The sequence below is a fragment of the Carica papaya genome, chromosome 8, assembly GCF_054855325.1.
Source record: "Carica papaya isolate Zhongbai chromosome 8, ASM5485532v1, whole genome shotgun sequence".
In the NCBI taxonomy this organism is placed as follows: Eukaryota; Viridiplantae; Streptophyta; class Magnoliopsida; order Brassicales; family Caricaceae; genus Carica; species Carica papaya.
This window is the reverse complement of record NC_142316.1, coordinates 29,865,888-29,877,644: the sequence shown is the minus strand read 5'-3', so window position 1 is coordinate 29,877,644 and position 11,757 is coordinate 29,865,888. Positions and strand designations below refer to the sequence as shown.

The following is an 11,757-nucleotide window of genomic DNA, read 5'->3' as shown; positions in this document are numbered from 1 at the left end:
TTTTGAACTCCCATAGATAATAATAATAACAGGTCTTCTGTAATTCAAATCACATTCTTTTCTTCTCTGCCATGCGCTGGGTGCGCAGTGTACAACGCCCTTTCGAAAATTGCATTGAGGTTGCGGCTCTATAACTGCCCGCATTTTCAATGTCACGTGCTTAAACGGCATCAACGGCCCCGTGCGTATTACGCACTCAGCGCGCTTTATCTAAAAGCAATTTCGTTTTTGAATTTTAATACATAAGCTACCCAAACAGTGTCCCAACTCCAAAATAACAAAATTTTACACTTCACTTCCCCTCCCCTCCAATTTTTCGCTCCCTTGTCTCTTTCTCTCTCCCTCTCTCTCCTCAAAGTTCCAGCTTGGAGAGGTCCATCATCCATGGAATCTCTCTTTCTCATATCTAGGGCTTCAAGTTGCGTTTAATTTTGCTCCCTAAGCAGGAGTTTTCTGTGCAAGTTCATTGAGATGAGGGGAGAGTAGCGGAAGATTTCTCGCTCCCGTAAATTCTTTTCGGATTTTCGAGGTTTAGCGAGGATTTTATAGGGATTTGATAAAAAAAGAACTGATTATTTCGGGTTTGGAGTGAAAATGCCGGCTCGAAGATCAAAGTCGGAGAAAAGCAACGCCGGGAAGCAGCACAGGCGGGACCCCTACGAGGTTCTAGGTCTCTCAAGGAACTCTACGGATCAGGAAATCAAGAGCGCGTACAGGAAAATGGCTCTCAAGTATGTGTAACTGTCTTTGGCGACTTTCAGCTTTATTTTAGGGGTTGTTTGTCTTGAAATGTTCGTTCGTGGCTTTCTCTTTCGTGTTCTATATTGGCTGTAATTGGATAGTTGCTTCAGTGAAATTAGGGATTTTTATTTTCATTTAATTTTCTCGTTGCAATGGGATAATCTAACACTTGTTTTCGTCACGGCCTGTTGGTCTGTTAGTTATAAGAAATAATGACAAGAAAACTCGCCATTTTTCCATTTTAGATTGTTTCTTATGATTCAAGTGCGTGTTCTGCTATATTAGTGACGAATATATCAAAGTAAAGAACGGAGGATCAGCGGTTGGGAACAGGAACAGGTTGGACTGGAGTGACTGATGCACCGGCAAAAACTGTTGGTAGAGCTTTCTGATTATTCTGGCATTTGGTGGTTCTGCGCTATGCTGGTAATGGTCTGGCATTGGATATTATAACAAGAAGAGGTGACAGTGATCACGCCTTGTCCAGTAATATGATTTTGGACGTTTTGTAGATGCCTCAGCTATTCCTTCAGAAAATTTAACAGAATATTGCTGAACAGAAAAAAGAAACAAACGGCAGCAACGATTCTCTAATAGCTTGAGATATTTCCTATGTGGCTGAGAATCCAAGGATCGTTGAAAGAAGATGAAAACTCTTCTACTCCTTTTTTAGTAGATAGAACTCTAGAAAACAAATTATGGACAACTATTTTATTCTTCTGTTGGATGGACGAGCTTTTAAATTATCTAGTTTGACTACCTACGTCCATGATCTTTCATGGAGTAAAATCTTTTAAGTTTTAAGACAGCCTCTTGAAGAACGTGAATCTGATGGAAGTCCCTTTAGAATTTGTTGCTATCAACTCTGTGATGGCTGACATCAGCTGCTTGAACACATGCATATAGCAAATGTCAGTTTGCAATATGGAAGGCTTTTTACAGATAAGCTTTAGCCAAATGATCTGCGGAATAAGATTGAGGCATCTGTGATGTAATTAGCGAATATTGTGGTCTTCTGGCATTGTTTACTAAGACAGTTTTGGAATCTACTTACTGAGTACCTGTTGTGTTCCTATCATGGACAATGAAGAGACTTTGTTTGTGGATGTTTTAGACTTTATTAGGAAAGAAAAGACTCAACCTGATAAAAATGGACGATTAAATTTCTGAGGTTCTTGTCTTTTGGCAATATTGCAAAACAGGTGCTAATGTAGGAATCCGGTAATTGTGCATTAGTTTGTGAGTGTGACCTTGAAACATGTCAACCAAGAGCTTCTCTTTTATGTTGTCACAAGAAGCAAACGCGATGCTCCTCCACAGGCATAAGAGACTTGGGGAGAATTGTGCATCTCACACTTCTGGTAATTTGATGGTTATGACCCTGCACAAAGCATACTGGATCGTAACCTGCATCTATATCCTTGTTTGCTGATATTTGAAGATTATCACCCAGCAAAGAAGTGCATCCAATACATATATGTCTTGCATGTTACAGTAGATCAAATTATTAATCTTAGGGCATTTAGGGTCAAAATGCTGTGGTAGGAGGGAGCTTATTGGTCCTAGTAGAGGACTGATGCTTTACCATTACTTTATAGTTCCCAATGCTGTTTTTGTATTTCTATTGATCAACCTCTGTTCTTGCAATATGGATGCTAATGTAACATTATTCAGGTATCATCCTGATAAGAATGCAAATGATCCAGTAGCAGCTGACATGTTTAAGGAGGTCACCTTCTCCTACAATATATTGTCTGATCCAGAAAAGCGACGCCAGTATGACACAGCTGGTTTTGAGGTGAGATACATACAAGCACGCTATAAGTCATTGAGATTGAGGTCGCAATTTTTCTTGATGCTATGATTGTCACCTCCCTCCCACTCGCAGCACAATCAATTTTATGGATGTTGAGGATCCAGTTATTGCATCTGTGACTAGTTCATTTGACTTTTTAGGATATTGGATCTAATCCTTTAAATATTTCCATTTGGTCAACATGGAAGTTTTGTTTAACATGATGTCTGTTTCCTGATATAGGCTGTTGAATCAGAAGGCCAAGAGTTAGAGTTAGATCTTTCAAGTTTGGGGGCCGTGAACACTATGTTTGCAGCACTTTTCAGGTCCGTTCATTTATTTTGATACTTCTTAAGTAATCTTTAAGGAACTGTGTGGATTAATGCTTGTTTTTCCATTTTCCATGAAATAGTAAACTTGGTGTACCAATCAAGACCACTGTGTCTGCAACAGTCTTGGAGGAGGCACTCAATGGTGTTGTTACAATTTGTCCACTTCTGCTGGGCCATCCTGTATCTAGGAAGGTTACATATTCAGACACTTTCTTTCTAGCTACAAGTTAAATTTTCTTTAGCTGCTTGTTGATTGTTCTTTGATTTTCTTCTCCTGCTTTTGTCATCTTCTAACAGGTGGAAAAGCAATGTGCTCACTTCTATTCTGTCAAAATTACAGAAGAGGAAGCGCGTTCTGGGTTTGTATTCCGAGTTCAGTCATCTGATAAAAGCAAGTTCAAGGTGGGTCTTATGTCCTGCTGAGAGTTCACACTTTTATTATTTCATATTTTGCTTTTAGATTCAATATAAGCTTTTAAAACTGGTAAAAATACTCTTGATATTACAACTGATATCCAGCGTGAAATCTTTTTAACTGATAGTGAACTACGTTCTGTGGGTTTTTCAGTTTGGTTAAGGGAGCAGATGAAAAGTTTTCAAATTATTATTCCTTGGCTACTTGTACTTAATGGTTTTAAGACCTTGAAATGTGACTTATTCATGATGAGGCACTTGAGTTTTTCTAAAAAAGGACAATGTCAGACACAGGATAATAACATAACTAGAACATGAAATGAAATTGACGAAACCCAAATATAAAATTTCATGAACATAGCTTGAAAATTACACAAAATAAATCCATTCAAAAATAAATAAATAATTTACAATTTTGAATTAAATTGCATTTGTTTCATTGCAAGACAAAACTAACATGTTTATGTACATAAACAAGACTATTATGCCAATTGTTGTGCCTCATTCTCCATACTTATGAGCCATTGGACCAATTCTTTCATTCCCTTTAGCTCACCCACACCAAAAAAAAAAAAAAAGAAAGAAAGTAAAAGCAGACAATTATGCAAGACCGTCTGCAAGCTAAACATGCCCTAGTCTGTTATAGTTTTTAGATGACATCAGATTGTAGATCTTTTATTCGGAGTAGTTTTTCCATTCTTATTAGCTTTAGTATTTTGTGGTTTAATCCTGTTTAGTAAATTTTAGTAAGGAAGCATTATAAATATCTCCATAGTCTTATGTCTTGAGACAAAATTCATTATTCAGTAAAATACTCTGAGAATTTTTCAATTTCATAGTTGTGTGATACAATCGAACCCTTAAATATGATGCTTAAGCCTTCTTATATGTGATGTTTAAGAGACCCTGGGTGGTCTATCTAGGTTTTCATCCTCAAGTCCTTAAGTAGCCAAATTAACCATAATTTGTCCTATATCACATAGAGGTATTTGTTTGGGTTGAAAAGACTATTTATAGGATGCTAAGTCAGAAAATTGTGAAAATAATAGAAGAAAATAAAAACTGAAAGTTTGCAGGTCATGTAATAGATGTTGGACCTCAATAGGATGGCAGTAGCAAGGATGAGTTAGTTGCAGCAAGCTTGATGGCAACCGAATATGTTGGAACTCAATAGGATGGCAGTAGCAGGGATGATTTGGTTGTGGTTGCAGCAAGGTTGATGGCAACCAAATCTTGAACAGAGGGTCCCACTGCTCTCTGGTGGTGATTCTGGTCAGAGAGTTGCACAACTCCTGGCCTGGTTGCATGAGCTAGCTGGTCACAGCTTACCTGTGACACTTTGTAACTAATCATTCTTGTCAGTGATCAGTGAGATGCTATGTTATTTCTAAATAGTGATGACAGTATCCCAGTAATTTCACAAATATAACAGAATTCTTTTGAAGTAACAAATATAACAGAATTTACATTGTAGAAGGAGAGGGGATAGTGTTTGTTTATGCTCAGGCTTAGATTAACCAGAAGCTTAGTTTCTTAGCCAGACAATCATATCTTGAACTTCTCATCCATGAATTTCTTAGAGATTCTATTTTAGATCTAACTGTTGAGATTCTATTTTCTGTGACCCTCTTTTATATTTTCAAATATTCGTATAATAATAATGCATAGAACTATTCAACTAAGTGAATGTCTTTTGTACAGTTACTGTATTTTGATCGCGAAGAGAACGGTGGATTAAGCCTGGCACTACAGGTATGGCGTTATCATTAGAGAAATTGTGTAACAGTTGCTTGAATCGTTCGTGAGGTGCTCTGAAATATACTCTTTATTCAGAGTTTCAATCTTTTTATCCTTTTTTTTTTCAAATCTTTTAATCTTTCCTGGTGGAGGCAGCCTGGCATATCTCTGTAGGTGTAACTAACATCTGTTTTGCATCTCTAGATGCCAGTTTCTTCGTTGAACTGTCTTTGGAAAATACAGATTTACTGCTTCATGATAATTTTGCTTTGCCCAGATAACAAATATTCTTCTCCACAAATTTCTGTAGTTTAGTCAAACATGTTGAATGTGAGGAAAAGTAAATTGTAGGGCAGCAGTTGACATCTTTGTCATTTTCCATTGTCAGTCCTGATAACACTCATTTGGTAATAAATAGTTGCTACTTTTTGTTATGTACCTTATCCTGTGATGGACTTTTGCTTTATGACGTTATTTCAAAACCTAGGGGAAAGGGAATTGTTGATTGGGAGATACTAAGAAAAAGGATCAGAATATTAAACTTCCATAATCACATATGTATTCCTCCTCCATGGCTCAACATGTGCATGCAGGAAACTCAATTGCCCGTTCTGCTTCAAATAATTTTCCTTCTTTCTTCTTGGTGAATGATTGTGTGGATGATTTTATCTACCACTGAAACTATAGTTTCTTTAAATGTTATCTGGGGGATTTGGATAAACTCCAATAAATAAGTTGATCTAAGATGGTGGTTGTTTAAAAAAAAAAATTATTTTCTGTAAACTTGAATTCATTAAGTAGTAACTTGTTATTGCTACAGTGGTACTTTTGCTAGTAGCGTTTCTTACATATGTTTTGTTCACTAATAGTTTAGTTTATTTTGTTATAGGAGGACAGCATGAAAACTGGAAGGGTCACATCTGCTGGAATGTATTTTCTTGGCTTCCCTGTTTATCGGTTGGATCAGACAGTAAACTCGGTAAGCTAATCAAGTTTACAAGGATGTATTAGCTACTGATTTTTTAAATTGTCTTGCTCAATTGATACAACATGGTTTTTGGTTTTTGGTTTTTGGTTTTTTTGGCTTCAGGTGGCTTTAGCAAAGGATCCAGATGCTGCTTTTTTCAAAAAATTGGATGGCTTTCGACCATGTGAAATAACTGAGCTAAGGGCTGGAATTCACGTATTTGCTATATATGGTCAGCTTCTACTTCAATTGCATTTGGATAATTCATGTTTCTGGGCTCTCTGACACACATTGAGTGGACTCACCTCTAGTTTTTCACATACTTTCAGGTGACAATTTCTTCAAAAGCGTAAGCTATACAGTAGAAGCTCTTTGTGCTGCTCCTTTTACCCAAGAAAAGGAGAACCTTAGGGCTGTGGAAACTCAGATCTTGTCTAAAAGAGTTGAACTATCCAAGTTTGAAAGTGAATACAGAGAGGTGTGTGTTTGAGTGATCCACTGCAGAAGCCTTTCTATCACTTTGGGGTTTGTATTAATGTTGATTATTGACAGGTCCTAGCACAATTCACGGAGATGACTAGTAGATATGCCAGAGAAATGCAAGCAGTGAGTTATTCTGCGATGAAATTATATTCCCAGACCATCACAGAATGGGCTTTGAATGAATTCAAATTTTTGTGAATGATTCACTTGCTTCTGCAGATTGATGAGCTTCTTAAGCAAAGAAATGAAATCCATGCCTCTTACACAACTGGCCCGCCAATTAAGCGGAGTTCAAGTAGGAACAGGAGCAGAAGCTCTTCCAAGGAGATCAAAGAAGATGGTGAAGTGAGAGAGAAGAAGCCAAGCTTGAGGGATAGAGCGAAGAAGAAGAGATGGTACAATTTACACCTAAAAGTTGACAAGAGAAAACCTTGTTGATTGTGGTAAAAATACTTTGCCGTAAACTCTCTCTTAGAAACCTTTTGCTCCAATCTGGATAATATTGTTAATTCTAATAGCATTGGATTGCGTTCAGGTATGTGAATTGGGTTAATGAATTTAATCATGTACCACCACCCTCATTACCGCGGTGATTAGGCATCTGTGGGAGCTGAGTATGAGGCCAATTAGAGTGGAATCATGGATAATGTTGAGGTGATAACGGGGAAGGAGTGGCTCCATTTCTCCAGCAACTGAAAGCTGGCAACCTCTCTTTGCTAGTAAAATTCTAAATCTTTTTTTTTTTTTTTCCATTATTTTGCCTGTTGTCCCCGTGGTCCCTCCTTTTTTAATATGTTTCTTGGTTTTACCGGGCAAGATATGTAAATTATTGTTGAAGATCTTTCTTCAAATCTTCTTATTGGTTATTCACGGTGAAAGGGAAAAAAAAAACTCTTGGAACTAGTTTTATCTTTTGCTTATAAGGGAATTGAAAATCGGAATGGATGAGCTTTGTATTAGTGAATCAGTTTTAAATCAATAATTATGTTTCAGATGAACAGATATTAAGTGAGCTTAATTTAGCAGCACATAGTATTTATGAAATAATTTGAAATGATTCTACTTTATTTTGTCGAAAGGGGACGGATTTTTGTTTTTTATTTTTGTAGATTGAGCCTGATATTCCTTTTTTCTCAGAGATCTGAAAATATTCATAATTATTACATATAACTAATTATTTCTAACATGATCTGGGTTTGTTTTAAATTATAAATGGTGTGATATGTAAAGTTTTTTTAGAGTTATACGTGAATAAATAGTTGTGTATTTTTAAGAAGCTTATGCTTATGCTGGATTTAATTTATTTTTGCATTCTCGGTTATCCATAATTGGAAAAGATCCAACTGACGAAATAAATGTAACTGTACACTTCTGGAAAAATGTAAGAAAGCGAACAAAATGTATAACCTGGCAACTCATCATCCCATGATAACTGGAGGAAAAAAAATATGAACTTACTAAACAGAAAAATGAACAGTATCTCGTTGAATTCTCGAACAAAGTGAGTTTAATGATTTTGACAAGAAGGCAAGATTAGTGCGACGTTGAAATTTATAACTTAAATGATTGGAAACTTAGAACTCAAATAATGTACATTAAGGAGATATTATGTTGGATTTGAAAATTATTGACACATTGACAGGTATGATTGCTTAAAAAAGGACAAGGGAAAAACAAAGGCAGATAGTCTCATTTTTGTCGTCCCAATCTAATATGAAGCCTGTTTTTTGGACAAACAAATTCATAAGTTGTTAACAGAATACCAAATACAGAATTTAAAAAAAAAAAACAAAGAAAATATGACATGCACATTCACATGCACGTACAAAAGAAGCAGAAAGGAAAGAAACAAGACACTGATATTATGAGTTGAAGCTTTAAATGCTCTCTGAGTGGTTCACTGAATCAAACACCCAACAACAGATTAGATTTATATGTCTACTGGATGAAAAGATTCACGGATTCAAAAAAAAAAAAAAAAAAAGCCATGCAGTGGTTAACTCATGCACCAAAAAAGAATTTAATTATAAAATTTAAAATAAAAAAAGAATCCCCCATTAAAACGCAGCATCGATATCTGGTTCCTTTCTCTTTTTCAGGGATGGAAATTGTTAAACTGATCACATCTGCGTCGCACCTCTCCTTTCCTGCCCGTCTTCACTCCCAAAATACTAACCTTCTGCATTGCTCGACCAAAGGCCTCGAAGAATGCTGTTTGATTAGCCGCGTACAAGTCCACAAACGGCCTCGTCCTCTTGTCTGTCGCCACCGCCTGATCTGACTGAAGCAGCGCCATTCGCCTCCTCAGATTCTTATAATACATGTTATCAAACTTTCCCGGGGTGAACACGTCGTTGAACGCTGACATTTGCGGCACCATCGTGTGGTTCATGCACAGTTTCCTCAAGGCCTCTGCGTATTCCGGATCCATTTGCGGGTCGTTCTGCGACGTAGGGCTGAAATTATAAATTCTTTTAGCGAACTCCTTGCAATGCGTGAATCCAATTGTGTGAGCCCCGAGGAGGGCAACAAGTTCTTGCACCGAAAGCCCTTTTTCCCCGAACATGGTGATGATTTGGTCAATTGGTGTGGTGGTTTTAGCGAGGCTGGCGTCTACCCGGCTGGTGTCCGATACGGTGCCGTCTTTCCGCCCAAATCGAACCTCGTAGTGAGGTCCACCCACCATGACGACCAAGTTTCTCGTTGCAATGGCAATAATGTCTGAGCAGGAAACAATGCCGGGACATTCGAGCTCGAGGGCGGTCTTGATGCGGGTGATGACGTCAAAGGCATCGCCGGGGAGAGAGAGGTTGATGTCATGGTCGCGCTCGGCTTTTCTGTTGTGGGTGGATGCAATGAGGATGGAGGCATCGCAACTTTCAACCATGCAATCGTGGAAGAAAAGGCGGACGACGCCGGCGGCGGTTGTAGGTGCCTGCATCTGCTTATCTGTGACGACTTGCCGGACAATTTCCTCGAACCTGGGGCATGATTTTTTGTAGTAGTCTACGGTGAGTTTGGAGTTGACGGAGGTGGAGAAGAAAAGGAGGAAGAAAGGGAGGAGAAAGGAAAGGGAAGCCATGGAGAGTGGGTCGGGGGAGAGAAAAGGGAACGATGGAATGGAGGTTTATGTTGGTCGTTGTTCTTAATGGCGGATTGAAGTAGAGGATGAAGGTGATGATGGAGGGGATGGAAGAGCGGATTTGAAGGGAGGAGGAGGGTGGGAATTTGGAATGTCAAAGGTTGGACTCAGTGCCGACACCTAATCAATGATGGTCAAGAGCCATTAGTCTCTGTTCAATTCCATATATGGCTCAGCACATATTTCTTTTCAACCCAAATTCTCAAATTTTTTAGAAAATTCTTAAAATTATCCTCTCATTTTGACTATATTTGATATTAAAATATATAATTAATTCTAAAATTATAAACTAGCTTTTCTCTTTTTATTCTATCCACTCTTAAGTCACTAATTTTCAATTCAGTTTTTTTTTTTTTTGCATTTTTAAATTACTTTACAATTACAAGAATAAAAATTAAAAGTGCTAAAGATTAAAAAATAGAAACACTAACTTTTAAAAAGTGCTTCTATTTTCATTAGTTTCTTTCATATACTCTCTTCACCTAATTTAAAAAATTGCATGTTTTCTTTTTGTAACATTCTTCTTCAGCTGCTGCCGATTGCCATCCATCGGTCATCGGCTGCCCCCTGCCAAATAACCTGTAGACCGCCATCTGCAGCATTTGGTAGTGGCCGTTCTTCCGCCGTCCGGCTAGCTGGCCTTTATTATCCATTGGTCACTTCCCCCTCCCACCTGCGGGTCGCTATCCTGTAGCTTGTCACCCCAATGTCGTTCGCCAGCCCTCATACTGATTGCTCTTCCTCCGCTGTCCACTGGGCCCCTCACCAATTATTACAAATTTAAACAATATTCAGACTAAAAAATAATTGTTTTTTATTGCTTAATATTATTATATAAATGATAATTCAAAGTAAATTGTTTTCATATTTAAGTTTTTTGTTAATTCAATATATTATATATTTCGATATATACAAATATATATTATATATAACACCAGTACGTGCATATATGTTATATATATTAGAACCTATATATTTGTTATATATGTTATATATATACCAGTTTATATAGTAGGCATCTAATATTTGTATCTATATATGTTTTTAATATTATTTTACAAATAACTATTTATATTATTATTATTTTTTTTTAATAATTTACGCATCAATAATAAACTAGAAATTTCTTATTATGTTAAATTCATAATTAAATTTTTAATTGTAATTTTATAGTAATCTTTATATGTACGTATAATATGAATATAATTTACTTTCAAACTTTGAAATTTTAATATGAAATTTAAACTTGGAATTAAGTACAAATTAAATAAATATAAATTAGGTTGGAATTTTGGGTTCAGTCCAAATCCAATTTAGTGAATTGTGGTAGACGAGGCCGAGTCACTTACTTGATAACTAGGTTGCCCAATGGGCGCCTTACGTGAAGATGTTAATTCTCCGTTTGATTAACATCAAAATAATTATAAATTTAAATTATATTTCTATAAATAATTTAAAATAATGAAATCTGAACTGACATCTTGCATGCATTTTTTGGAAAAAGCTGCTACAAGAAAAAAGACAAAAAGATCAGTCAGGACGCACCAAGAGTGGTTCAGAGGGGCCGTAAAACTGAATTCACCAGGTGGGAGACAGTGACGGCAGCGGCATGCAAAACACGTGTGACCATTTTACCCCTACCGTTTCACACGTGCCAAATTTCATTTCTCTAAATTATTTATTTATAATTTATGTGAAAAAACTGTCCCACTCACCGGCATGAAACAACTCAATTATTTAACAAAAACGAAATTCAATCAATTTATTTTTGTTTTTATTATTGTAAAATATTAGGGAAAGCACGTTTTCTTAATTATTAATAAAAAAATAATAATAAACTTCTAGTCATTATGACATCACATGTTTCGTTTATTTTAATTTCCTAAGTATTTTGTTTCTTCTATTTTCATGTACTTTCTTTTTTTTTTTTTCATATTTAACTAATGTCAAAATCAAAGCAAGTAATAGTGGATATCGATGTAGAGACTTGTCGAAATATGGACCACCGTTGGAGATCTACTCTTAATATATATATATATATATATATGTATATTTTAACTTCAAAGATTACTATGTAATTTTTTTTTTACTTTTACTTCTATAAATATGGATGTCAATAAAATACGAACTTATAAACAACAAGTAA

The 11,757-nt window shown here is 36.3% G+C and overlaps 2 protein-coding genes across 3 annotated transcripts; one reads left to right on the top strand and one right to left on the bottom strand.

Moving 5' to 3' along the window:
• The first annotated feature begins 263 nt into the window (after nucleotides 1-263).
• On the top strand, nucleotides 264-7,471 carry LOC110825229 (chaperone protein dnaJ 16). 2 transcript variants are annotated; one of them, XM_022055689.2, is made up of 12 exons: nucleotides 264-731; nucleotides 2,416-2,539; nucleotides 2,780-2,862; nucleotides 2,949-3,060; nucleotides 3,166-3,270; nucleotides 4,984-5,034; nucleotides 5,909-5,998; nucleotides 6,110-6,218; nucleotides 6,298-6,464; nucleotides 6,539-6,592; nucleotides 6,689-6,912; nucleotides 7,005-7,471. In XM_022055689.2, exons 1-11 carry the CDS (start codon nucleotides 595-597, stop codon nucleotides 6,905-6,907), a joined length of 1,251 nt encoding a protein of 416 aa, XP_021911381.1. In that variant the 5' UTR covers nucleotides 264-594; the 3' UTR covers nucleotides 6,908-6,912; nucleotides 7,005-7,471. The 2 variants fall into 2 exon arrangements, with proteins under 2 accessions (XP_021911381.1, XP_021911387.1); XM_022055695.2 differs by having other exon boundaries at nucleotides 265-731; nucleotides 6,316-6,464.
• Nucleotides 7,472-8,305: 834 nt separating this feature from the next.
• LOC110825269 (Peroxidase superfamily protein) lies at nucleotides 8,306-9,705 on the bottom strand. The gene has a single exon (XM_022055722.2). It carries the CDS (start codon nucleotides 9,549-9,551, stop codon nucleotides 8,565-8,567), a length of 987 nt encoding a protein of 328 aa, XP_021911414.2. The 5' UTR covers nucleotides 9,552-9,705; the 3' UTR covers nucleotides 8,306-8,564.
• Between the last annotated feature and the right edge of the window lie 2,052 nt (nucleotides 9,706-11,757).

Bases quoted from the DNA above. Each gene is read 5' to 3' on its own strand.
- LOC110825229 (XM_022055689.2), top strand. From the start codon at position 595: ATGCCGGCTCGAAGATCAAAGTCGGAGAAAAGCAACGCCGGGAAGCAG. The intron at 6,219-6,297 runs GTCAGCTTCTAC...ACTCACCTCTAG, and splicing joins TCACGTATTTGCTATATATG to TTTTTCACATACTTTCAGGT. The intron at 6,465-6,538 runs GTGTGTGTTTGA...GATTATTGACAG, and splicing joins TTGAAAGTGAATACAGAGAG to GTCCTAGCACAATTCACGGA.
- LOC110825269 (XM_022055722.2), bottom strand. From the start codon at position 9,551: ATGGCTTCCCTTTCCTTTCTCCTCCCTTTCTTCCTCCTTTTCTTCTCC.